This window comes from Protopterus annectens, chromosome 2.part0 (assembly GCF_019279795.1).
Source record: "Protopterus annectens isolate FY-2018-M chromosome 2.part0, PAN1.0, whole genome shotgun sequence".
Lineage (NCBI taxonomy): Eukaryota > Metazoa > Chordata > Ceratodontiformes > Protopteridae > Protopterus > Protopterus annectens.
Window position 1 is genome coordinate 1,270,437,537 of NC_056728.1, and position 27,959 is coordinate 1,270,465,495.

At 42.9% G+C, this 27,959-nt stretch overlaps 1 protein-coding gene and 1 pseudogene across 2 annotated transcripts in view; both read right to left on the minus strand.

Annotated features, from left to right (window-relative positions):
- Positions 1 to 147: 147 nt before the first annotated feature.
- Positions 148 to 27,959, minus strand: part of PLAA (phospholipase A2 activating protein) — a 749,216-nt gene continuing 721,404 nt past the window's right edge. For both annotated transcript variants that reach the window (XM_044061441.1, XM_044061440.1), the window contains one exon: positions 148 to 889. In XM_044061441.1, the coding sequence (XP_043917376.1) occupies positions 324 to 889 (566 nt within the window). In that variant the 3' untranslated portion in view covers positions 148 to 323. The remainder of the gene's footprint in view (positions 890 to 27,959) is intronic.
- Positions 21,489 to 21,857, minus strand: LOC122793687 (annotated as a pseudogene).

The window sequence follows — 27,959 nt, forward strand, 5'->3', positions numbered from 1 at the left end:
AAATTTAAAAATTGATAAGATGTGCTCTAAAATAAGGAAGGATTCACTCACATTGTTTGTACATCGGTTTTCTGCCTTGTGCATCTTAAAATGCTGCTTTAAAAGGTAAATTTTAAACGGAAGGCAAACTCACAAATACCAAAAAACTAAATGCAAAAGTCTTTATTTTAATATTTTATGTACATGGGCAGTTTGGAGCAGCATCAATCTTGAAAGAAAACCACCAACCTGGATTGCATATTTTATTTTATATACCACATTATTCAATTAAAACAGCCTAGAAGTGCTTATTGTTACAGTCCTACACATCTGAAAAATATGGACTAAAGCTGACCTAGAACAAACCTGCAGCACTCACCAACCTTTGCAGGATCTGTCACAGAAGCATATCTTTTGATCTGAGAATCAACCCCCAATGAGTTAGCCAGCTGTGTAGCACTTTTGTCATTACTTGTAAGTGTCCCAAGTGCCACTAGAAGTCTGAAAATGACCTCCAGGTCTTTACTGACTTCCAGAGCTGTGCTAATGATAGACAAACACTGAGCCTTACCCTCAATGTCATTTAGTGTATGCAGACACACTGCATAATTTAGTGCTAATGTAGCCAGTGCAATATGAATGTTTTTGTTTGTACTTCCTTTGAGTTCTACAGCTTGAGACAACAGCGGGTTCCTAAGTGACATCAAGAGTTTCTGTCCAGCTGGGCCACTGAAGCAATTGCAGAGTGTTCGAAGTGCAAGCATTTGATTCGCTGGTTTCCCCTTGGTGTCCATGAGATTCATGAGGTGGTTGCAAAATTGCCTACCATCTTCTTCACTACAGAAAACTGCATTAATGCTGGGATGTCTAACAGCGAGCCTAACGATATCAAGTGCAGGGAAAACAATATCTAAAAATATGAAAAAAATATGTCACATACATGTTCTCCATACCACAAATATTTGTCACAGAAAAAAACAAAGGATTAATGCAGCTATGTAACAGTTTACAGATCTCATTTTAAAACCAAAAATTGTTTTACAAGTTCTCATCATAATACTACATGTTCAAAAACATATCTAGCAGTTACAGTGCAAAGTATTATTATTATTTACAGACTGAAATTTCTTACTGGGAAAGTCCAACTTGGCACATCCTTTTTCAGCAGAGTCCCATGGAGGAAAGCAACAAGGTAATTATTTAAACAATCAATATTTACAATAACAAGTTTTATAATGCAGTTTCAGTGAATACATAGCATAAGAACCTTTACAGCTATTCCCCAGCTGAGAGTTGGAATAAACTTCCTTTGGAAATTTGAACTACTAAGCCTAAACACCAGTTCAGAAATGCTGTAAAAACGCATTTGAGCAATATATGGCTATGTTAGTGTAATCACCCCCGATTGACCTTACTCCTCTCCTTCCTTCCTCTCACTCTTCTTCTACACACATACCTCCTTCATTGCCCTTCTTCTACACACATACCTCCTTCATTGCCCTTCTTCTACACACATACCTCCTTCATTGCCCTTCTTCTACACACATACCTCCTTCATTGCCCTTCTTCTACACTAGTGTTTTACTATATTACCCTTACTAGTTCTATCCTCTGCAGCTTTTTAGCGGATTCTGATGATGAATGTAATTTCTGCTGATGTATGTAAATTTTTGACTATGTATTCCACTTTGATGTACTTGTTATTCCTTTGTATTCTCATGTCTACTATTGTAAGCTCTTGTTTTTACCCTTAATAACTACTGTTAATGTAGCTATGTATTATGTATATGTACTTCATTAGTCACGTAGATATGTATGTGGAGTTTTTCTCCTTGGGTTTCCACTGAAAAAGGGCTTTGGCCCAGTTGGACTAACCCAGTCAACAAATGTCAAATAAATAAATTAATTAATAGCCAGTATAATAAAATTTATATTGATAGTTGCAAACATTACTATACAACCAATGTATTGAGAATTTACAGATAGAAGAGTGGCATATAAGATAGGTAGGAGAAATTTAAGAAATATAACACAGTAAGGCATTAGATGAGATAAGTTTAATTGTTTAAAGGGAAGTAGTGATGTAACAGCAATTTGGAACAGCCACGGTGTTGCAGTGGTTAGTGTTGTCACCTCACAGCAAGAGGCTCTCCGGTTCAATCTTCGGCTGGGGTGTCTTCTGTGTGGAGTCTGCATGTCCTCAATGTGGTTGTGTGCGTTTCCTCCGGGTGCTCCAGTTTCCTCCCACATCCCCAAAGATATGCTGCAAGTGGATTGCACACGCTAAAAAATTGGCCCTAGGTGTGAGTGTGTGCGTGTGCCTTCCGTGGAAGGTTGGGCAACGGGCTGGCAACTCGACACCGTAAAACTCCATTGTCAATCATGAGCGGACACGGTGATCCGCTGTGGCGACCACTAACCGGGAAAAGCTGAAAGAGAGAGAGAGAGTGATGTAATAGCAATTTGGCTGTGCTAATCAGAAGTAGGTATAGTAGTTTAAGAAGTACAATAAAGTGAGGTACTAGAAGGGGATAAGCAGGTTAAATGATTGGGTTCCCTACACATGATCGAAATTTCAGAAAGCTAAACCCATACGGCCAAGACCATATGATCGACTTTTGAAATTTTGATTATGCAGAACGGGCATCTCCGTACAGTGTGGAATGGGAAGATTCCCATCTTCCGCACTGTAGTGCGATCTTGGAGTTGGTACATTTAAATTGCAGGGGGGTTTCCCCCCCTGCTAGCAACATGTAGGTAAGTTTTTTTTTTTTTTAACTTTTTTTTTTTACATGTTCGAAATTTCAAAAGTCGAACAGATGGTCTCGGCCATATGGGTTTCGGCTCTCTAAAATTACGATCATGTATAGTAGACCAAAATGATTTAGTGCTTTAAAAGGAAGTATAAGAAAGGTGATGAAGGGTGTTAGTAGAGCTATGTCTCAGATGAGGGACAACATTTTTCCAGTAGTCTCTTGCATACCTCTCAACTACACAGATTTTTGCAGAATGCCCAGATTTTTGCTTCATATTTTTGGCCTGTTTTTCATAAAATTGTGGTTTTCTGGAAAATTAGTAGCAAATCATTAAAGACTAAAGTTAAAAAAATAATGACAGGCATTTGAGCTTCACACTTCATCCCTTCAGAAAATTCACACTAATGCAAAACCTGTTATTCTATCAACTTTCTAAGTTTGTAAGATCAATATTTAAAAAATGTCCCTGTTTTTGGGTCTTTGTCCCACATCTATTTATGGCTTTGTTCAGACTTCTTGCTCTAAAAGGTTGAGAGGTGTGGTCTCCTATGGGGGCACCAATTCTTACTACCATTCAGGAAGAACTTGGTACTGAAACATCATTGGAAGTGCTACACATTCGCCCTGGATGTAAAACTGTGTACACTGGTTGGTGCAATGACAAATATGCCAGCAGTTTGCATTCCATTCATAGTTTAGTACTAGGCTATCTGCCCTGAGGCATTTATAAGCCTAGCCATAGTGATGTGGCTTTTCCCACCCCATGTAATGGTACAAAAGTGTACAGAATAGATTTAGAATACTGTGCCTCTGTCTAGTAGTGACACAGTGAAGACCCCCTTACATAATAGAATTAGTTTACTGTGCCTCTGTCTAGTAGTGACACAGAGATGACCCCCGGGGTAAACCTACGATCTCCCATCCACTCGTCAAGATTTCTCTTGAAGAGAGTCAGTGAGAGGGGCTCTGCCTAACAAGAACTGGGATTCTGTTCCAGAGTATGGGAAGCCTCTGAGTTATGAATCTGTCCCTCCAGCATGTCCTATTCATATTTGTGCTGAGGTTTAAATCTTTAGCTCTCGTGGTTCTGATGGATTTGGATTTTTTGAGGTGGAGCATGTCCATCAATTCCTGATTGGACATGGCATTGTACGTCAGGCACAGATCACCTCTGAGTAGGCGGTATGCTACTGAATAGAGCTGGAGTTCTTTAGTCTGGCAGCATATGACATATGTTGCAGACCTTTGATCCTCTTGGTGAGGTACTTTTGGGGTCTCTCCAGCTGTTGCAAGTGCCGGGTGAGGTACATACCAAATGGGGCACTGTACTCAATCATGGGCCTGATAAGGGAGGAGTATAGGGGTACAATGACCTCCTTTGATCTGGATGTGAATCCCTTCATGATAAGGTGGGCAAGGTAGAAAGTCTTTCTAACCACTTTGGCAATGTGGGTGTCAAATGAGAGGTCACTATCGACTTGGGTCCCCAGGTCTCTGATTAATTTTTCCGTACTCAGTGGGTTACTGTCTATGTGATAATTTGTGGGTACTTTGTTTTTCGCAAAGGGGATGACTATACATTTTTTGGCATTTAGTTTAAGGCCATGACTCCAGCATCAGTTGTCCGTTTCAGTATGGCCTTTCTGTAGGATGTACGTGTCAGCTGGTGTATCGAATATGGCACCTAGTTTGCAGTCATCTGCGAACTTTGTCAGCCACAACCCTCCCATGTTTGCTTTCACATCTGAGAAATAAATGCCGAACAAGAGGGGTCCCAGGACAGAGCCCTGTGGGACACCACTTGTGACTGGCTTTGAGTCTGACATGGCTCCAGCGATTTTGACTTTATGGGTTCTATCCTTTAGCCAGTTTGTAACCCATCTTGTGACATATAGATTTACATTTAAGCTGTTGAGCTCATCTATGATGCCTGAGTGGGGTATTGTGTTGAAAGCTTTAGCCAAGTCCAGGTAGGCTGTATGGACTGCTTTGCCCTCGTCAATGGCTCTAGTAACGGTTTCAAAAAAGTCAACCAGGTTCAAAAGGCAGGATCTGCCCTTTACAAAGCCGAACTGGGTGGGATCAAGTGCCTGTAGGTCCCCAATGTTTCTGTTTATGAGTTCCATAATGATTCTTTCCATAGCTTTGCAGACCAGGCTGGTTAAGCTTATGGGGCGATAGTTACCAGGGTCTGTAGAGGTGCCTCCTTTGTGGAGTGGGACCACTGTTGCTGTACGCCAGTGTTCAGGTACATATCCTGTAGTAAGGCTAAGGTTAAATAGCATTTTTATGTGCGGGTTTAGCTCCTCTTGGAGTTCACGTAGCACGCAACCCGGGATACCGTCAGGTCCCATTGATGCTGTGTTTTTAGCTTTGCTGAGGGCGGTCCTCACCTGGACATCTGAGATGACAGGGAGGTTACATTCAGCTGGGATAAGTATTTCCTCTTTTGGGGGTGAGGGAGGGGAGAAATTTGCACTGAACCTGTCTGCCAGAATGTTGGCAATATCTGTGGGTTCAATGTATTTTTTGTCATTGTGAACTAACTCTGAGCATATCTGAGGGTTTCCGCCCAGGTTTCTAACATAGCAGAAGAAGGCCCTGTGGTTATATTTAGTGTCCATAGCGATTTTTCTCTCAAAGTTGGCCTTGGATATTTTTATGAGAGAACGTAGCTTTCTACTAGTGCTGATCAGAGATGCCTTCTCTTTATGGGATTTTGCTCTTACGTGCAGTAGCTTCCTTCTTTTGTTATACAATTTGTTTATGGCTGGGGTCCACCAGACAGGATGCCTGCCCTTGGTGGAGAGGGTCTTGGTTTTATTTGGGATTGCATGATCCATGCATTCTTGGAGATGTCCGTAGAAAGCATTTCTGAAGGATTCAGAATTGTGGGATGTGGTTTCCACTGGCCCAGTGGGCTTAAAGGATACCATCTCAGTCTTAAGAAGTGTAAAGTCAGCTTTTGAGAAGTTTTTCACTGTAGTCTTTTGTGTTGGGGGTGGAGGTGGGATATGTATATCCAGGGTGATTAGTTTGTGGTCAGATCTCACTAGTGAGGGGTATACTTCCGGTGTGGAGCACTTTGTCCCCATGTTTGTGATGATCAGGTCTAGTATATTATCTCCTCTTGTGGGAGAGGTGACTAGCTGTTCCACTGCATTTGAATTTATGAATTCCAGGAATCTTTGGGCTAGGGTGTTAGGGCTAGAATAAATCACCCAGTCTATGTTAGGGTAGTTGAAGTCTCCCAATATGATGGTGTTTTATGAGACATTCATATCCTCCAATGTCTTCAGGAAGGCTGAATGGGGTTCCTGAGATTGGGAGGGTGGTCTGTAACATGCTACCAGTTGTATAGCAGTTTTGCCTATGGTTAGTTGCACCTGGATGGTCTCTGATGCTTCATGTGTTGCCACTAACCTGGAGGTGTGGGTGTCCTTGATGAATATGGACATTCCCCCTCCCTTTTTGGTTTGGCCTGAGTTTTGGGGCTGAAAAGCATGATACGAGGTAAAGCCTGGTAGCGCTGCGGTGCTCTCAGGAGCCTTGAACCAGGTTTCAGTTACTGCACAGACATCGATGTTCTCCATACTGAGGAGTGCTTCGAGAGCCTGCATCTTGAGATTTAGACTTCTGGCGTTGAGCAGCATTACCCTTAATTTTTTTCCATTTTTGTTTTCTAAGGAGGTGTGTTTGTCTTTTGGGCCTTGCCTAAAAAAGGCACTATGGAGGTGGCAAGAGCCTTAGCCAATATCCGGAAGCCCAGTGGTGACAGATGCAAGCCGTCCCTTGCAAAGCAGCGTGGCTTGTCCAGCATGTCATCCCAAGCAGACAGACATTGGATCCCCCTAGAATGACACCAGCAATTGAGCCAATTATTAAAGCTGATCATCTTGTCTTTGTATTGTGGCATCATTCTTGGTGAGGGCAAGATGCTGCTCAGGGTCAGGGTCATACCAGCCTGGGCTACATAATCAGAGAGCTCCTCTATGTCTCTTTTCATGTAGTCCAGGGAGGTACATCTCAGGTCATTCACGCCAGCATGGACAATGACGGAGTCATATTTGTACTTGCTTCGCAGTGACCTGAGTGTGTGTGTTATGTGGCGGATCCTAGCTCCCGATAGGCAGCTCACCGTTACCCTCTCCTTGTTCAGCCTGGTAAGCGGAACGTCAGTGTGTCTGACTATAGAGTTACCTATTACTAGTGTATCAGGCATAGTGTTTGGCCTTATGGGCTGTGATTGTTTGACACACTGATTTAATGAAGTATGTGTTGCATGTGTTATGTTTTGAGGTGGTGAATTTTTGGGTGTCTGCTTTGGGAGCCTCTGTTGTTTTGGTAAGTTTTTTGTTAGAGCCTCCGAGTATGTCTTTGTGTTATAATGTGTTTGGTTTGCAGTTGTGGTAGGTCTATGTGGGACTGGGTTTGCTGTGTGTGTGGTTACCTTCTCCTCCTGTCTGGTCTTGCCAGTCCTGAGTTGCTAGAATATTATAAGGGAGTGCTGTGCCTTTAAGGGAAGTGGGTACTCACAGGGGTGGTAGGTGGATGTAGTGCTTTCTTTAGTTTGAGAGTTCTTACTTAGAAGAGAGGTTTTGAGAACAAGTGCTAGGCTTATAATAAAGCGAGTAGACTGATTTTTATAAGAGTAGAGCTTTCTTAAGGGAAAATTTGAAGACTAAAGATCCTCTACTTCCTAGCTATATGCAGATGGTCTTGTCTGAACTGTCATCTCGAACAAGCCATTTTGTCTTGCCTGGACCAGCACTGAAGGGCAGCCCAGCAAATCCTGCTGCATACCGTGAGCAGTTCCCCAAGACTGCTTTAGAAATGCATACTCGTACAAATCTTCTGTCAACTTTTAAAGCAGTCAATGCTCTGAATGTTGGTGGAGCAGTGGATGATACTTGGAGACAATGTGCTTGATTGTAAACTACTATCCAGCCGCTGTGCCCTGGCAAGAAACAGAACCTGAAGCCACTGTTGTGAAACAGGCATACGTACCTCAAAGCTCAACTTCAACATCAATAGAAACAGACAATGATATTAAAAAAAAATCAGATGACCCACTGCACAGACTATTGTACAAAGGAAGTGTGCTATACTGCTGTGTGCATTCAGCTGTGCTCTGTACTGCTACAGAGGTTCATAAGAGAATCTTCAATCAATCCCTTGAACACTGGGGCCCTGATTAACAGAGGCAACTGCTACTCTAGTTCCTGCTATGGTGTTGTTTCTGCCTGCTGGTATTGTTGTATTACTGCTGCTGATAACAGGAGGGGTTAACTGCTATTTTTTTCTGTCTTCTTTTGTGGTTGTCCATTACCAACAACTTTAAAATGATTGACTGCCAACAGTGAATGTATTTAAGGAGAACAGTTGCATATTTCAGTGCTCTACTCTGCCTGGCTGAATTTAGATGCATTCTGTAGCACTACAGATATTGATAGGAAAAACTTCATTCAAGCACCTGGAGCATCTGAGACACAGAAGCAAGTGCTTGTCTAAAACATGCTGGGAGTGTTGAGCTGGTGAGAGGAGAAGCAGTTGCTAACTCTTCCCTGGTTTATTCTGCCAGTTAGCCATTATCAGAATCTTCAAATTGACTGCCTGCCTCTATTTCTTGAATGCATGTAAGTACAACTATGCAGGAGCTTAGCACAAGATAGATGTTCAAGCAGATGACTGATGATGTAACTCTCCTAACACCCTTCATCACTTCTCTTATACTTCCCTTTAAAGCACTAAATTACTCAACCTGCTTACTGGGATTTAGATGCAGGTGTCCCCAAAACATCATACCTGATTTCTAAAATCAGAACCCTTCCAACTAGACATAGTGGATGTCCCCCATCTAGCATATCAGGATGCTTTAAGTACAAAGCCAACCTTTGCCTAAATCATCTTAGAGATTTCTTGCCCAAATGAGCACAAAACCCTTGTAAGGAGTAGCAGAGCCAAGGTTAAATATACAGGGGAAGAAGAAAACGCCGAACCAGCCTAGAAAATGAGAACAAAAGTTAACAGACCTCCCAAAACAGTTACTTGGACTCATGCAGACTCAAGGCTCTGTCTAGACAAGGAGTGAAGAAAAAGGTTTAAGAGTGTCTATCCACCTCCAGCCCAGAATGCCTATAATAAAGATGAGTGGAGCAAACTACAAGATATGGTAGGAGGAATGTAGTTCTGCAACAATGACTGCCTACTATGGTGTGTTGCTACACAATTTTACTATCCACTTGTTTTAGATTACTGTTACAGTAATCTTGACTACTGAGACAATTCCCAGAACATAAAGATGACAGAGAGGCTGCCTGAGAAGAGTGCCTGAGATGCAGTACGCCGTGAAGAATGACCACAGCAAAAATCTAACCTGTAATGTTTATAATGTGTCAAGGTCAGATGACCAAGAGGCAGTTTCCGGAAAAAACTGAATACTAACTCCCAAAAGGACAGCCACTGCTGTGGCTGTGCCCCTGGTAGTACCAGCACTAACTGTGCCTACCAGATTTTTCCTTGGAAAAAGTAACAAAAATGTATATGCACTGTGCAATCCAGTTAAACATGCTCATCCTCACCATCTTTGAGAAAAAAAACAGTTAACTGGATTTTCGAATGCCATTTATCCTGTGATTTATTTTACATTTATTTACTGGGGTAGTACAGTCACAATCATATGCAGGTACTGCCTGAGTGAAATAATTCACACAGAAAAAAAACTATCGAACGTAGAAAGAGTAAGCTGTACATATCAAAAATAGAGCAGAAAATAATATGTAATAAACATGTACAGTAGGAATTTTAACCATATGTGCTTATCCAGGGAGTACAAAATTATTCCCCCCTTATTTTTGGGAAGGGAGAAAAGCAGCTCTCTCACTTGTTTGGTTTATTCGGTCACAATATTGGTCATGAAGAATGGATTTGTTCTCAGACTCATCCCATCCCTTTGTAAACTAGAAAGGGCTCCTTGTACATCAAAGCCTGTAGTTCTAACACCATCCAGATGAGGTGATGTCCATTAGCAAAGCTGTTTTCCATGTCAAAAAGTGTGTGTGTGTGTGTGTGTGTGTGTGTGTGTGTGTGTGTGTGTGTGTGCACTGTGGCTGCACACTTTCAGGGAGCTTAGGAAAGTTTTTTCCAACTGATAATTTAGGTCCTGCGGGTACTTTTTTCTGTGAGGGGTCTTAGATGAAGCACTCCCTCTAAGGAATTGTTTTGCTGGCCTTGGGGTGGTCAAGGACATATCCAATTGCAAGAAGGCTGAAATGGCAGACAGTGAGATAAAGAGAAACAGAGAGAGATTAACCTTAAATGGAAATGCAAGACAAACCCATTCCAAAAAGCTCACAGGGGTACCAAAGACAAAGTACAGTTGTGTACACCTACCATAAATGTAGATGTTCGAGTGTCTTCACTGTTGCAGTCATGACTGTAGGGTTCTCCCCTGCCGACAGGCGGTCCTCGGTCGGCCAGAATCCCAAAGTCTGGGTCCGGCGTCGGCTGTTCAACCATGCTCCCTGACGTCAGAGCGCCAGGAGTACAAAGCTGACAGCTGACGCCATCTTCTCCAGTTTTTCTTGCCCCAGATGTCAGGAGTCCCAAAATGAGAAAGGTCCCATATCCTTTGCAAATACACCTCAGAAGAATGGTGAAAAAAGGAACCACACAAAAGTAAAAATAAGAGGGGACAGGAGGGAGGACAGACTGCAACAGTGAAGACACTCGAACATCTACATTTATGATAGGTGTACACAACTGTACTATGTTCATCGTGTTTCACTGTTGCAGTCATGACTGTAGGGTAGAATCCCAAAGCAGAATGAAAGGGAGGTGGTCATAAATTAGAAGGGGCGGCTAAAAGGCCCTGCAAGACTGCAGAGGCAAAGCCTGCCCTAGACTTAGAGTAGAGAGGTAGATTGTAGTGCTTAGAAAAAGTATGCACTGAACTCCAAGTTGCAGCTTCCAAAATGCAGCTCTGGTGGAATGAGTCCGTATACTTCCTGGGATTTGCTTTCCATGGTGTGAATAACAAAATCTGATTCCATGAGCAATCCATTTAGAAATGGTCTGTTTTGAAATGGCTTTACCTTGGGAACTTGAAGCATAAGAAACAAACAATTGTTCTGATTTTCTGATGTCCTTGGTTCTGTCAAGGTAAAAACGTAGTTGTCTGTGTACATCCAAGGAATGTAAGAACCTTTCCCCTTTATTTTGAGGAGTGGGGAAAAAAATTGGCAAGTGGATAGTTTGATTTAAAGACACTTTGGAAACCACCTTAGGCATGAAGGTAGGATTAGTCCTCAAAGACACCCTGTCTTGATGAAAAATAATACAAGGTTCCACAGCCATAAGAGCTTGTAACTCTGAAACTCTCCTGGCAGAGGTTAGGGCTAACAGGATGGCTGTCTTCCAAGTTAAAACTTGATGTCAGAAGAGGCAGCAGGCTCAAAAGGAGGCAAGCTGAGCTTTTCCAAAACATAGTTGAGATCCCAAGCAGGAATGGGAGGAGATCTAGGAGGTCTTAAGTTCTTAGCTCCTCTGAGAAACTGTCTCATGAGCTGGTGGGAAAAGATTGCAGGGTCTGTATTATAATGAGCGGAAATAGCAGAGGCATGTATCTTAACGGAAGAGAAAGAGACCCTTATGTAAGAGATCTGTCAAGTAAAGTAAAATTAAAGGAATGTTCGGAAGAAGAGGATCAGAATCCTGAGCCTGCATCCAGGAACAAAATCTTTTCCATTTTCCTGCATAAGATTTTCTAGTGCTAGGATGTCTGGCTTCTAAAGTGACATCCATAACCTGCTTGGGTAGGAGAGAAGAAATCAAAGGCCCTGGATTAACCAGGCCGCCAGGCTGAGAGTGCTGACATAGGAGTGTAGAACCTGACCCTGATGTTGGGACAGAAGGTTCGGAGTATGTGGTAAGACCCAAGGGGGCTCCAGACATAGGTTTTTCAGAGTGGGGTACCAAAACTGTCTAGGCCAATTTGGGGCCAACAAGATTATCATCTTGGGCTTGTCCTGTTTGATCTTTAATAATACCCATGGAAGAAGAGGAAGAGGCGGAAAGGCATATCCCGAGAGGTTTCTCCAACTGAAAGATAGTGCATCCACTTTCCAAGCTAGTTTGTGGAAAGTCCTGGTGCAAAAATTCTGTAGTTGATGATTGAGATGGGATGCAAAGATGTCTATGTGAGGACGTCCCCAGACTGCTGTTATCATCCTGAATATTTCGGTGTCCAGCATCCATTCGTGTGGATCCGAAAGGATTCTGCTCAGACTGTCTGCCAGGAAGTTTTGCTTCCCTGGTAGAAACTGAGCTTGAAGGTCCAGATTGCAAGCTAGAGCTGTGTTCCATAGATCCATGGCTAATCTGCAAAGGGGGTAGGAATGAGATCCCCCTTGCTTGTTTATGTACCACATAACTGTGGTGTTGTCTGTCCGTATTAGTAGTTGTCCTGGTTGTAGAAGATTCCTGAAGGCCATTAGAGCTTTCTGAACGGCTAACATTTCCTTTAAATTGATATGCAGGTGCTTCTGATCCTTTGTCCAAAGGCCCTGCAGACACAGTTGCCCTGAAAATGGGCTCCCCAAGCATAATCCGAGGCGTCCGTGGTTAGAATCTGAGTGGCAGGAGGCAGACAGAAGGGTTTCCCTTTGTTTAGAGTACATGCCCTGGACCACCAAAGGAATTCCTTTTGAAGACAAGGCAGATCAGTATGTCTAAACTGTGGCAATGCTGAGACCATACACTTTTTAGGTACCACTGTATTTTCCTCATGTGTAGTCTTGCATATGGTACGAGAAGGATGCAGGAGGCCATGTAACCCAAAGCCTGCAGGAATCTCCTTGCAGATAGCAGAGTTAAAGTTGCCAAGGTTTTGAAAGTTGAAGCCAGCTGTAATTGCTTTTCGGATGTCAGAAATGCCATCTGGGTTGTGGTGTTTAGAAGAGCACCCAGAAAAGTTATCTGTTGTGAGGGTGTCAAATTTGACTTTTTTATGTTTACAGAGAATCCCAGGAACTTGAGGAGGTTCTGTACAAATTCTAGATGCTGGAGTAAGACCTCCTTGCTGTCTGCCTGAATTAGACAATCGTCCAGATAAGGGTAAATTTGAATTCCCTTGAGTCTGCAGTAAGCTACCGCTGGAGCCAGGCATTTGGTGAAGACCCTGGGTGCAGTAGACAATCCAAAGGGCAGCGCAGAGAATTGAAAGTGCCTCGATCTGGCCTTGAACCTGAGGGTATTTTCTGCGTTCCTGCCTGATGGGAATGTGTAAATATGCCTCCTTTAAATCCAAAGTTACCATCCATGCATCTTTGGAAGTAGCTGCTGTAGAGTAAGCATCTTGAATTTTGGAATCTCTAGAAAGGTGTTCAAGACTGACAGATCCAGAATGGGTCTCCATGAGTTTTGCTTCCTGGGGACTAGAAAGAGCCTTGAGTAAAAACCTTGTCCCATCTCTGAAAGTGGAACTAGTTCTATGGCTTTCACAGCCAAAAGAGCTTCCACCTGGTTTAAGGCCTCTGTCCACTGATGTTTTGGAAGGTCTGGCCACCCGCTTGGCCTTGGCAGGGTATGAAAATGGAATTTGTAACCTCTTGAAACCACATCCAGAACCCACTTGTCTTGGGTTATATGAGTCCAATTTTTGATAAAGAGAGAGTTTTCCTCCGAGAGGGGCTTCCAGGCAAGAAGTTCCTGCAGCCCAACAGAGGGAGTCATTGAGTCTGTTTCCTATGAGTTTGTGACCTGTCCTCTCCTCCCCTAGGGGTGGAAGCAGTCCACTGTCTTGGTCTATAAGAAGCTTGTGTTAGAGGCCTTCCTCGGGAGCGTCTATATCTACCTCTCTGAGGCCTGTCTGAAGTGGGAAAGGACCAATTTTTAGAAGGCCAATTCCTGCTAAATCTGGGTGGCTGTACTTGTAAGAAATCTTTAACTGTTTGCATGGATTTCGCCTTATCCTCCATCTTTTTAATCACCTCTTCAGCTTTTGATCCAAACAAAACATTATGCTGAACAGGAGCATCCAATAATTTAGCTTTTACTTGTTCTGGCAAATTTTGTTCCTTTAGCCATGCATGCCTTCTAATAACTGTGCCGGAGGCAGCAGCCCTACAAGAAGCCTCCAAGGCATCAAATCCACAGTGTAAACCATGCTTCCCAACTTGTTCAGTGGCATGCAATAAGTCATGTAATTCCTTATCATCTGCACAGGCAGAAATGGAAGTAAGCTTTTGTTTTAAAACAGACAAGAGAAATTGCTGGTATTTCAGCATATGAAACTGACCGTTTAAAGCCCTAATGGATAAAGTAGCAGAAGTGTACACTTTTTTGCCCCATCTTTCTAAAGATCTAGAATCCTTTTCAGTGGGAATGGGTTTTTTGGCAGAAGCGGCCTTAACTCCCTTAGGACCCTGAGAAATGGTTTCAGGGTCAGCAGAAGGGTTCTTGTATAAAAACTGGTGGGAATCAGGAACCCTGTAATATCTACCAGGCTTAACAGGAGCAGGAGGAAGAGAGTCAGGGGTTAAGTTAGCCTCCGAAAAAGCATCATCCACAATATCCAAAACAGGAGGAATAGCCAGGGGTCTATGTTGGGGGAGAAGAAGAAAATCCCTTAGTCTTTTCTTAGATTCCGAATACTCCTGTCCTTCCCAGTGGAATGTTCCCTCATTTCATGCAAAGTTTCCCCAAAAGAGAAATCCTCAGGGGGAGAAGCTGAAGGAATGGATTCCTCAGCATCAGAATCCTCATAAGGAGGGAAAGAATATTCCTGGTCAGAAGAAGAAACTGAAGAAACAGAAGCCTGATCAGAGGAATCATAATAAACTTCCTGCCTTGGCCTTTTATCTGGAGGGGGATGTGAACATCTAATCATTGTAAGCAAATCCTCCGCCATCTTGAGTAACTGTTTCTGTGACTTGGGAGCCGGTTCAGAAGAGGCCTGTGTTGCAGTCTTTGATTTAGAAGGAATCTTTGCCATTGTCTTTGGCTTTGCCTTTATTAGAAGCTGAGTAGGCCTGAAAACCCCTTCGGAAGCCGGTACCTGCACAGCGGCTCCGGACCGATCTGAAGGAGCATTGTCCGAAGGTCCTGCAATAGAAATATTCAAAGGCCTGGTTGGCTCCTCGTGAGAGTCCGTTTCGGCCATCGGCTCTGAAATGGCCGACGACAGGGACTGCAAAAGCACCTCACTGACTACGGCCGAACCTGAAGCTGGCTCCGCTTGTGCAATATCATCAGATTTGGACCTCAGAGGCCTGTCTTTATCCTTGCGACGTTTGTGTACTCTGGTAGCCAGAACCGTATCCGACGACATTTTGTAGTTAAAGCGCCTACCGAAGTAATGAAAAGCAAAATCGTACCTTCGTTTAATTGTACGTTGATTGAATCTAGCACAAAACTGACAACTAGCTAATTCGTGGTCAGGGCCTAAGCAAGGAATACAGTAAGAATGAAAATCCTTATGAGGTATTTGCTTCCCACATGAAATACAATTATTACCTTTTTTGGCATCGTTCTGGAGCAAGAAAAAGTTTCCCCAACAGGGTACTTAGCTTTGAGTGGAGAAGAAAGTCTTCGGACTGAAGTTTATCAGAAAAAAACGTTAGGAGTCAGCCGACCGGCACTTGCGAACTGCCATCACCGCACGGCAAGAAAGACTGGAGAAGATGGTGTCGGCTGTCAGCTTTGTACTCCTGGTGCTCTGACGTCAGGGAGCACGGCTGAACAGCCGACGCCGGACCCAGACTTTGGGATTCTGGCTGACCGAGGACTGCCTGCCGGCAGGGGAGAACCCTACAGTCATGACTGCAACAGTGAAACACGATGAACATCAGTGCAGAGCTAGGGCCTGCCCTCCTGTAGTAGCTGAAAAACATCTACTTGAATAGATACAATCTCCTAGTGGCAGGCTTTCTTGCCTCCCTAATAACATGGAGCACATTTTCAATATAATGCTTCCTAAAAGGCAATAAAATAAGGTCAGCCAAGCTGCTAGTCACAATGTCTCCAGGTTGAGTGTATGAGAGAGACTTTTGTGTTAGCAGATCCATTATTGTTGGAAGCACCAGTGGAGAATAGGCCAAAGGAGTCCATGCACATCTAAAAGGAGAAAATGCAAAAGAAAAGGGGAGACCCTCAGATAAAAGGGAATCCAAAACAAAAACCAGTACAAACAAGAGGGGTTTGGAGGGAGGGAGCAAATACTGCAACTGTTAAGAGAGGGGCATCCGCTGTTATGGTAAGATTTTACACAACTGCACTATGCCCCTTCTACATCACTGTTGCAGTATTCTTTAATGCAGGGAGAGTAAAAAGGCTCAAGGAAAGAATGGGAGGTGGAAGGCTGAGAAGAGCCCTCAGTAAACCCATACAAAATGATTTGACTTGATTTGTTCAAAATAAACTTTGATAACACTTTAGGCATAAAAGAAGGATCAGTTAAGTTAGTGCAAGTAATAAAATTGATTCCACGTTATGAACCTTAGGTCAGCCTGATAAACTTACTCAAATGCAGCAACAATTACATTTTTCCAACATAAAGTTAAGATCCCAAGGAGCAGCCACCTGTTTTCTAGATAGTCTGCTGGGTATGCAGCACTCCTTTTAAAAACATTTTAACATAGGAATGGATTGAAATGGGCAGACATACTTATATGGCCAACAAATGAGCCTTGATTGAGGACCAACAGGGGTGAGAAGATAATTACACAAATCCATCCATCCACTCACAACCCCTTTTTCCCATTATTGCACATGGGGTTTGGAGGTCACTTCAACTGTGAAGATCCCCACTGGATGGCTATCACTGTCGCAGCATAAATTATACAAATATTGTAGCCTTAAAAGTGTCCAGGTTCTTGTTTTGGCATCAACTAGAAAATATTTCCCATTTAATAATATATGACTTCCTAGTAGTAGGTTTCTTTATCCCCATTAACACCTGCTTGTGTTTAGAAAAATATGTGTCTAAACGGTATTAAAACTCTATCACCTAGGCAGCTGCATTGTTTCAAGATGGCCTGCATCAGTAACCCGTGTCTTGTGCGAGTAGGTCTAGTCTGTAAGAATACTTGTGATAACTGACCATGGCCATTTCCAAAGGAAGGGAGAACCACTGTCACCTGGGCTAGAATGAAGTCACCAAAATGATTTCTGGAGATTCCTTATTAATCTTTAGAATGACCTTGGTGATTGGTGGAAAGGCATAATGGAACATTCCTGTCCAAGGAAATGAGAATGCATCTCTTTTTCAAGCATGATTGCAGGGAACACTGGAGCAGAATTTTGCCAGTTGCTTGTTGTGAATGGAGGTGAAATGACCTACTGAAAATACTCCACATGGCTGCAGGAAATCTTGGAAGACCCCCAAATTCAATTTCCATTAGTGAACGTCTGTCCTGGTCCTCCTCAGCTCGTCTGCCACAACATTTTGCTCTGACAAGATGTAAGATACCTGTAGAGTGAGATTGTGCTGAACTGCTTAATCCTAGGCTATTATGGCTAGTCTACACATGGGAATGATCTGGATCCCCCAAATGTTTATGCACCACATCAGTGTGATGTTAACTGTGATCACTAGTAATGGCTCAGGGGACCAAAGATGATTGAGAGAGTTGATGGCATTTATGACTGACAGCATCTCTTTTATGATTGAAGTCTGAGGCATCTGTAGTTACAGACTGCGCTTGAACTGCAAGGAAAATGGGAGACCTGGATTTAGATAAAACTGGTCTCTCCATCAAAGCAGTTACTTTTTACAAATCTCAAAACTGGAATCTGGAATGTCAGGGAATGCTGATGTTGGGACCATACATATTTAGGTACCACTGGATCTTTCTCATGTGGAGTCTGGCTAAAGGAATTATGAGATTAATTCCTTTGCTGAAGTCTTGGACTAGCTAGAAAAACTCAGGAAAAGATATAGGTTTATGTTCCAGTGGAAGAAAAGCTCTTTGAACTTTGGTATCTAGGAGACACCCCAGGAAAACAAACAATCTTGTACTATGGACTGAGAGATTCCTAACACACTAAAACAAAACTGCAAAAATAAGCACATTGTCTAAATAAGGAAAAATCTGAGTATCATGAGGTCTGCAACAGGCTTTCACTGGGGCTACACAATTTATGAACACCTTTGGAGCAGTGGATAAATCCAGGCACAGAAAACGTTAAGAAATGTTTGAAATCCAAGACTATAGGAATTTATGATATGGTATGCATCACTTAAATCTAGTGTTACGAAGAAACTGAAAGGTGGAATCGGGGATAAAAGGTTGTTCAAGTTAGCATTCTGAACTTTCAGACTTTCACAAACTGATTTAGTTAAGGAAAGGAAAGATCTAAGACTACTCTCCAAGAAACCATTTTCTTTGGTACCAGAAACATTCTTGAGAAAGAGGGAAAGCTTCTATTACCCTCCAAGTCAGCAGATACTGAATGTCAGACAGGAAAAAACAAGTTTGATCTGGGGAATAAAGAGGAATCCTCTGAAAAGAAGTAAGGGACTCTCACTGCCATTTCCATTCCTGATGGATCACTTTCAGAACCCATTTGTCTGAGATAATCTATTGCCAAAGACAGAAATAGGCAGACAGATTTAAAGCTTGCCACCTGAAGAGAGTCAGTTTTGCTGGAATTTCCTTGTTTATTTTTTGTCTCATTGACTTTTTTTAATAATATCTGCTTGTCAGAAGCTTGCTGTGTTGGCTTATTTTGCCTTATATAAAATGGTGCTGAGGCAGATGTAAAACCTTTCACAAACTAAAAGGAAGGCTGAAAATCTGACCACCACCCTCAAGTCAGTTTCTCTCTTTCATCACATTTTTTTCAGGACCTCAGCAGCAGATGGTCCAAAATCAACCTCCCTATCTAAAACAGAATTTAAAACTTCATCTTCAACATCCACTGGTAAATTTGCAGCATGTAACCATTCAAACCTTCTTGTAACAGTTCTAGCAGCAACTATTCTGGAAGAAGCATCAACTGAATCGTAAGCACACTTCACAGTGTTTGGTGACTTAAGGCACAGAAGGAATAAATGAATTCACGGAAGATTTGTATTCAGAAGGAGAAGTAGCTGTAATGTTCCTGAGATCCTCAAAAGATGCAAGCAAAAACTTGAATATATGACCCTGACAATTAAGAATCCTAAAAATAAATATGGCAGAATAACACCTCTTTCATCAAATCTATCAAAGGGATCCCCATCCTTAACAGAAGGGGAGGGATAAGCATTTATGAAATTTTTAGCCAAAAATAGATTTGCCAAAAAAACTCACTGCAGTGTCAGATCTGGGATCAGAAAATAAACTAAAAATTTGCATGATTGAGGAATTTTATACCGTTGCAGGCTGGCTGTCAGGCAAGTTACAGTCTTTATAAACAATCTGCAATGCTGGAAATACAAGAAGAACAGCAGTGGGTTCAGGAAATTCCATTTTTAATGAATCAATATTTTTTCAAGGATACTGGAAAGTCATTATGTTCCCAATAAAATGACTGGTTCATTCTAGATATGGTTTCAGAAAAGAAAATTCTTCAAGGAACTATCAGAAGAAACATTCGCCTCAGAATACGAATCAGTCATTTGTGGAGAAAGAAGAGATGTTATTTCCTCAAAATCATTTTTCGGTTTATCATACTCGGAATACTCATAAAATGAAAATTTCATTTTTTTCTTAAAATAATGCAAATAATCAAAGGCTAGAACTAAGCCCTGCTCTAAGTGCAATAAATCATACCTGTCTAATGTGAGTTTCTTCTTTTTATCAGGAATTTCCATAGAAGCAGGTATACTCCTGTCGGACATCACCCCAGGAGACTAGCATCCCAGTCTGGCTAGTCAGAGAGACATTTCCTGCTCCTTCCCCCAACATTGATAGGACTGGTTCTCCAATGCCTGCCAAAGGCATTCCAGCAGCTGCACAGGATGTGTCTAACCAGCAGTCCATGATCGCTAAAGGGACTACACCACAGGGAACCAAGGTAGAAGAAGAATGGTCTGAGGAACCAGAAGTGGCCACAACAGGTCATAGACCTGCAGCTGAGGCCAATTTGTAGTCTGTTAAATTGGCAAAGTCTGTAAATTTTCTTTTTTTTGTGACTGGAGGAAGGAAAAACTCATGAACCGGTAATTTATTCCATGATGAAGTCAAAGAAATAAAGCCTGACGGAATTTTTTTTTTTAAAGGATAGCAGGGGAAAAAAAAAGTTACCAACAATGGCAGGGAAGAATGGCTAAATAGTAAAGAAGACAGAGTACCAACAATGGCAAAAAAAATTAAATGAAAATCCGAAGACAAGAAAGAGTAAAGGGAGGAATGCTACACAGAAAGATATACTCAATTTAAGCAAATAGAAAGAACAAAAGTGAATTGTATCTACTCCCAACACCCGTAAGGCACCCTAGAGCTCGAGAGAACTCCATCCTGATCAAATTAAAGTGGCAAACAAGATATGAGCTAATTTGTCAAGTTATGGCCTTTACAGGTAAAGGGAGAGCCTTGAGAGTTCGATCCAAGAATCTAGAGATTGGGCAGAGTCACAGCCGAGGGTCAGATCAGAGACTCATATGTTGTTGAATAAATGAAAATATCATCAGATCAGTTTATTTTAGAAGGATATGAAGTCTACAGCTATATCTCCAATTTGGCTGGAAACCATCTCATCTTCTACTACATTTAGGTGTGGAATTTTTGCAAGTGGGGAGTTTTTCAGAGTATCCTCCGATCAAAAGCAGATGGCACACAGGTGCTCGGATCCAAGTGCTCTTACACTGAAGGATGGATTGGATAAGTTGCCAGAATAGGTGGAGTTGTATGAGTTAAGGCATCCAGACCCATTGGGGTAGGGGCCGGGAGAACTCCCATCTGAACTTGTGTCGAAATAAACTTCATCATTCTGTCCACATCTGCTTCTGTACGGCATCTGGACAAATGGGAAGAGGCAATGGAGGGAGAATGACATCTTTCCAGGAAGGTCAGTGGGAGCAGAGATGGGAATGGATCCAGAGACAATGCATACCTAGGTTCTGAAAAGAGTTTTCAACTCTGAAGGAGCAGGATCCAAAGAGATGGACCTGGTGTCTGAAGTGGTAAGATCAGATAACTTGTGGTGTGTTGGATGTGAAGATTTTTAACTTTCTTTTTTGGCTCAAAGGTCAGATATGAAGAAGACTGAGATGCACCAGCTTGATCAGAAGGCCTCTTTCTTGCATCTCATTTCTCTGGCTTGGAGGTTTGAGCTCCTGAAAGAAATTCTCCAAAGGCCGAAGGAACGTGGCCTTTAAGAATCCATTTATTTTTCCTATCCACAAGGGTGCTAGGATCGAAGGATTTACAAATAGAACAGTTGGCTTGTAAATGCTCAGGTCCTAAACAGTAAACAGACCATGAACGGGTGTCAGATAAGGGAATCTTGTGCCAACATTTATCACATTTCTTAAAAATCTTAAAAAACCCGAAGGTTTATCTGCCATGATCCCTGTAAAAACAAGAACACATTAAGCAGAAAAATCAAAAGGATATTAAGGAGAATTTTTTTTTTTTTTTTTTTTAACAGTAGAAGGTGGAAAGTACAAAGACTACCAACAATGGTAATTTGGACATTATCAATTCCTTTGCAATAATGTGGAATATTTTGAAAAAAATTATAAATGTAAACATCTCACTCTGAAGAAAAACAGCCACAGTTAAAAATCTTGACACTGCTGTTTGGATACATCGATAAAAACTATGTATCCTATACTCTCACTTTGTTGCAGTAGGACAGTACTTCATATTCAGCTATGAGATGAATGTCCAAATGAAAATGTGTGCCCACCATGTTCGTTAATGTACCAACAGAATTCACAGGCTCTGCTTGAATGCTTCCCAGATTGATGGCAGAATCTGTTTCATCTATTTCTCCAACCACAGCAACATTATCACTTGTTACAGTATATAATCCTAATGCGACTTGTCCCACACCTTGTGTTTAATGCTTGTTCATGGCTCTCATCCAGAATTAGATTAATAGTCGGATCAAATACTTTTAATGTTCCCACATTCACCTATATGATGTAATTACAGCAACAGTGTGATTTATACAACTTTCCAAAGCAGATGCCATGCTATACTGCAGTGCTGCCTGCAATTATTCATCCACAGTATGTTACCTATTGACATTGAAACAGAAATCTTCAAATATATTAAAAGTCTGTGTCTTGCTTAGTTGGGACTGAGTCATTCTGCTGCTTTGAATTTGTACTCCACATTGGCAGGTTTGTGGGGAGGGATTACTACTAGCTGGAATACCCCCCCCCCCCCGGACTGGCACACTACTCACAAAATTTGCAGTGCAGGGATTCCCTTTGTGCTGAGAAAGTACAGTTTTGTACCTACCATAAATGTAGATGTCCAATAGGAATGCATCTGCAGTCCTTACAAATGGGTAGTCCTGTCGTCAGGCAGCCCTTCGGTCGGCCGGATTCCAAAGTCTGGGTCTGGCTTCGGCTGGTGTCGCACTTCACCCGACGTCATAGCTGCAGTTTTTCGGGTATAAAGGCATCAGCCAACGCCATTTTCCTCAGTGTTTCTTGCCCCAGATGCCAGGTGCCCTCTTGGATGGCTAAATTTGGATAAATGCCAATGTTTCCAAATAGTAGAGAGCAAACACATAAAATAAGCATGTATGTACATATATACAAACAAATACACCATAATAGATCCCCCTAGCTGAAGGATGGCAAATACCCTAGGAGTACCACAGAGAGGAAGGTGGGTGGGTAATCCTGACTGCAGATGCATTCTTATCGGACATCTACATTTATGGTAGGTACAAAACTGTACTATGTCCTTCAAGGATGCATCTGCAGTCCTTACAAATGGGTAGAATACCATAGCTAAACTAGGGGAGGAGGAAAAAAGGAGAGATTATGATGTAGTTAGGATCCCTTGCAAAACAGCAGTGGCAAAACCTGCTCGGGATCTAGAGTATAAAGTTAAATTGTAATGCTTGGCAAATGTATGCACGGAGGTCCAAGTAGCAGCCTCTATAATGTCCTTGGTAGCCACTCCTCGTAAGAAAGCTGTGGTAGTGGCTGTAGCCCTTGTGGAGTGAGGCCTGATGTTCTCTGGAGTTTTCTTTCCATGGTAGGAGTAACAAAATCTAATGCAATTTCCTATCCATTTGGAGATTGTCTGTTTTGAAATTGGTTTTCCTTCCTTTCCTGTTGCATATGCTACCAGAAGCTGGTCAGTTTTTCTATTGGACTTGGTCCTGTCCAGGTAGTAGCGTAATTGTCTATGTACATCCAAGGTATGCAACAGTCTTTCTCCCCTGTTCTGTGGGTTGGGGAAGAATGTAGGTAGGTGGATAGCCTGATTTAAAGACACTCTGGATACCACCTTAGGCATAAATGTAGGATTTGTTCTCATGGACACGCTATCTTGATGGAAGATCAGGAAGGGTTGCACTGCCATTAATGCCTGTAGTTCAGAGACCCTTCTTGCTGAGGTGATTGCCAGCAGGAAAGCAGTCTTCCAGGATAAGTACTGTAATTCTGCTGTTGCTGCTGGTTCGAAAGGGGGAAGTGTCAATTTTTCTAGCACAAAGTTCAAGTCCCATGCTGGCAATGGTGGTTTCCTGGGAGGTTTTACATTTTAATTCCTCTCAGAAACTGTCTGAGCAGAGGATGAGAGAAGACAGGAGGATCCAAGCTGTATTCTGCTGAAATAGCTGATGCATGTATCTTGATGGAAGAATAGGACAGGCCTGTATGGAAGAGCTCTGCCAAGTACTCCAGGATGTTGGCTATGTTTACCAGTGCCACATCTTCTCCCTTTGCAGTACTCCAAATGAGATATCTTTTCCATTTTGCTGCATAATTCTTTCTTGTTGAAGGTCTCGAGCCTCAAGGATTATGTCTTTAACCCTTTGGGATAAATTTGGGTTAATTGTTCTTATGTAATGTTCCAGGCAGTTAGCTGCAGAGTTTTCAGGTTTGGATGCAGGATGTTGTAGTTGTTCTGTGTTAACAGCAATGGGATCAGGGCAGTGCCATATTTGTTCGAGACATGCTCCTCAGCAATGGGTACCAATGTTGTCTTGGCCAGTCTGGAGCTATCAGAATGATCCTTGGGCGTTCCTCTTTGATCTTCAAAGCACCTTGTGCATCAAAGGAAGTGGTGGGAATGCATATGCTGTCAGGTTTTTCCAACTGAAAGATAGGGAGTCCACCTTCCAAGCAAGTGGGTGGTACGTCCTTGTGCAGAATTTCTTTAGCTGGTGATTGAGTGGGGATGCAAATAAGTCTATTTGTGGTAATCCCCATTCTCTTGCGATGGCTTTGAAGATGTCCGGATGCAGCATCCATTCATGGGCATCTGTGGTAGTTCTGCTTAATATGTCTGCTAGAATGTTTTCTTTTCCTGGTACAAAAATTGCTTGTAACTGAATGTTGTAGCTCAGAGCCACATCCCATAGGTCCAGTGCCAGCCGGCATAGAGGATATGAATGTGTGCCTCCCTGTTTGTTGATGTACCACATAACTGTGGTGTTATCTGTCCTTATCATCAACTGACCTTCTTGGAGAAATGGTCTGAATGACTGGATTGCCAATTTTACTGCCAGCATTTCCTTTAGATTTATGTGCAGGCGCAGCTGGTCTTGAGTCCATAAGCCTTGTATGCACTTGTCCAGCATGTGTGCCCCCCAACCGAGGTCTGAGGCATCTGTCGTGATGGTTTGGCTTGGTTGACTGTTGCAGAAGGACAATCCTGTGTTTGATTGACAGGCCTGAGCCCACCATAGGAACTCTTGCTTCAGGCATGGGATTATTGGAATTTTGGTTTCTAGGCTGTGCTTGTGTTGGGACCACAAATTCTTTAGGTACCACTGTAGCTTTCTCATATGCAGTCTGGCATGAGGGACCAGAATTATGCAGGATGCCATGAAGCCTAGGGCTTGCAGTACTTTTCTTGCAGTTAGATGGTTCTGCTTTGTTAATGCCAAGAAGTAGAGAGGTAGTTGCTCTTTCTTTTCTGCAGTTAGGAATGCCATTTGTTTTGATGTGTCCAGCTCTGCACCCAGAAAAGTTATTCTTTGGGATGGAATCAGCCTTGACTTTTTTATACTGGCTGTATATCCTAGGGCTTGCAGCAGGTAAATGACTCTTTGTAAGTCTTCTGTTAGCTTGCTTTTGTTGTCCGCTTGTATCAGGCAGTCGTCCAGGTAGGGATAAATTTGGATCCCCTGAAGTCTGCAATGAGCAATTACTGATTCCAGGCATTTCGTGAACACTCTGGGCACAGTAGATAAGCCAAAGGGCAATGCTGAGAATTGATAATGCTCTGATCATGCAAGAAATCTGAGGTATCTTCTGCAAATTGGTCGTATGGGGACGTGCAGGTATGCCTCCTTGAGATCTAGAGTTACCAGCCAAGACTCCTTGCCCAGCATGGGAAGAAGCTGCTGTAGGGTCAGCATTTTGAATTTTGGAACAATGAGGAATGTGTTTAAAGTGGACAGGTCGAGAATAGGCCTCCATTTGCTCTCTTTTTTTGGTACCAGGAAGAGTCTGGAGTAAAATCCCTTTCCTTGTTCCATACATGGTACCTTTTCCACAGCTCTCATTCTTAATAATTGAGATATTTGCTTTAGAGCTTCTGCCCTTTGAGTAGGTGGTAGGTTTGGCATTCCTCTCTTTCCTGGTAGAGTATGGAAATGGAACCTGTAACCTTGGTCTATAGTTTGCAAAATCCACATTTTCATAATGATGCATTGCCAGTTCTTTGAAAATAAGGTTAGCTTTCCGCCTAAGGGTGCTTCCAGTTGTTCCCTGGTAGGCGCCACAGCCAAGTCACTGTGATTGTGTTGTTGTAGTGGTGGTGGCTGCGTCTGTGCCTCGCTGGTTGTTACTCTGCCACTGGCGTCCCCTGTAGGCACCCCTGGATTGGTTTCTGCCTCTTGAAGGCCTATTCCTGCCTCTCTGTGTCTTAGAGGAGTCCGGAAAGGACCAATTCTTGGAGGGCCAGTTCCTGCTAAACCTTGGAGGTTGAACCTGTAAGAAATCTTTCACTGTTTGTACAGATTTCGCCTTCTCTTCCATCTTTTTTAGTACCTGCTGTGCAGGGGAACCAAATAAATTGACTTTGTCCATGGGTGCATCCAAAAGCTTTGATTTGACATGGTCTGGTAATGCCTGCTCTTTCAACCATGCATGTCTCCTGATAATTGTGCCAGTCATGGCTGATCTAAAGGAAGCCTCCAGTGCATCATAGCCACATTTTAAAGAATGGTTACTAACCTGCTGTATGTTATGTACCATTTCCTGAACATATTTTTTATCTAAAGATTCTTCAGAGGACAGCTTTTTAGTTAACTGGTCAAGCATAAACTCTTGATATCGAATCATATGAAATTGGCAGTTCAAAGCTCTAGCTGACAAGGTAGCAGAGGTGTAAACTTTTTTACCCCATCTCTCTAAGGATCTGGATTCCCTTTCAGAGGGGAGGGGGTTTTTAGTAGATGTAGTTGCTACAGCTTTAGGGCCCTGGGAGATAGTCTCTGGATCTGCAAAAGGAGCCTTGTATAAATGGTGATGAGTGTCCGGGACCCTGTAGAACCTATCGGGCTTAGCAGGGGCCGGAGGTAATGAATCAGGAGCAGTGCAAGCATCATTAAATGCATCATCTACAACAGAAAGAACTGGAGGTATAGCTAAAGGCCTATGCTGTGGCAAATGTAGAAAGGTTCTAAGCCTTTTTCTGGAGTCTGAGAAATCTTGGCCCTGCCACTGAAATTGTTCCCTCATAGCATGCAAGGTTTCCCCAAAGGAAAATTCCTCAGGTGGAGAGGCTGAAGGAATGGACTCTTCAGCATCAGAGTCTTCGTAAGGGGAATAAGGAGCCTCAGGAGGGTCTGCATGTTCTGAGTCATCAGAGGAATCATCTGTGGATACTGGCTCAGGGAGCTCTGCTCTAAGCCTCTTCTCTGGAGGTGGATGAGAGGTCCTGTCTGGATGAGGCTGGGATCCACGAATTAAAGAAATGAGATCCTCAGCCAAAGAAAGCATATGGGAACTGGTGCTGGGCCTGTGAGAGGGTTTGACAGGCACCGTTTTGAAGCTTTGGCTGCTTTAGCCCTGGCAAAGGCCTAAATAGACATGGCTGCAGGAGGCCTAGCAGCTCCACGTGCAGGGTTGAAATATCCAAGGGAATAGTGTCAGATAATTCCTGAGAAACCGCAACTGAAGGTTGGATTTCAGAAGCCGATTCCACCAGGCTAGAAGAGGCCTCGGTAGAAGGCATGTTTTCGGCTGGGGAAGAATCGCTTGCTCGGTTTCAGCGAAACCGAGATATTTGGTTGGCTTAACGCGGTTTCGGCCGAAACCGTGGACTGCGAGTGTCGGTCCTTTTCCCTGCGTTTTTTGGTAATTTGTGAAGTCGGAGGGTCCGACGGCATGATATAAGCAAAATCAGAGCCGAAAAACTGTTCTGCAAATTCCGACCGACGTCTAAGCGTCCGTCGGTTAAAAGAAGCACAGGCTAGACAGGCTGCTACGTCGTGGTCTGGGCCTAAACAAGGTAAGCAGTAAGAGTGGAAATCTTTATGAGGTATTTGTTTCCCACAAGTTAAACAGTTATTCACTTTTTCTGACATCGGCTGAGGCAAGAAAGAGTCCCCAATGGGGTACTTAGCTTTTTAGAAGTCTTCGAAGTAGTATTCGGTAGTAGTAATCTCTGGTTCTGACCGACCGGCACTTGCGAACAGCTTCTGCTTCGGGCACCACGCGGCAAGAAAGACTGGGAAAATGGCGTCGGCTGATGCCTTTATACTCGAAAAACTGCAGCTATGACGTCGGGTGAAGTGCGACACCAGCCGAAGCCAGACCCAGACTTTGGAATCCGGCCGACCGAAGGGCTGCCTGACGACAGGACTACCCATTTGTAAGGACTGCAGATGCATCCTTGAAGGACATCTGTAGAGATGTCATTGTATTTATTCAGTGGTAAATGTCCAGCATTGCCCTCCTCTTGTTACTTCTCTTCAGTACATCTCATCTTCTGGCTCCCTAACTTCACCTATGGCTACTCTAGCTCATCTAGTGGTGAGATGAATAGTGTCACTGTCCTCTAGCGAATTACTGCAAAATGAGCAAGAAGGAAAATCTGTCTGTGGGAGGAGGTGGCACTAGAATGTGCTGCAGGGAAGCTGCACAGGAGTAGGAAA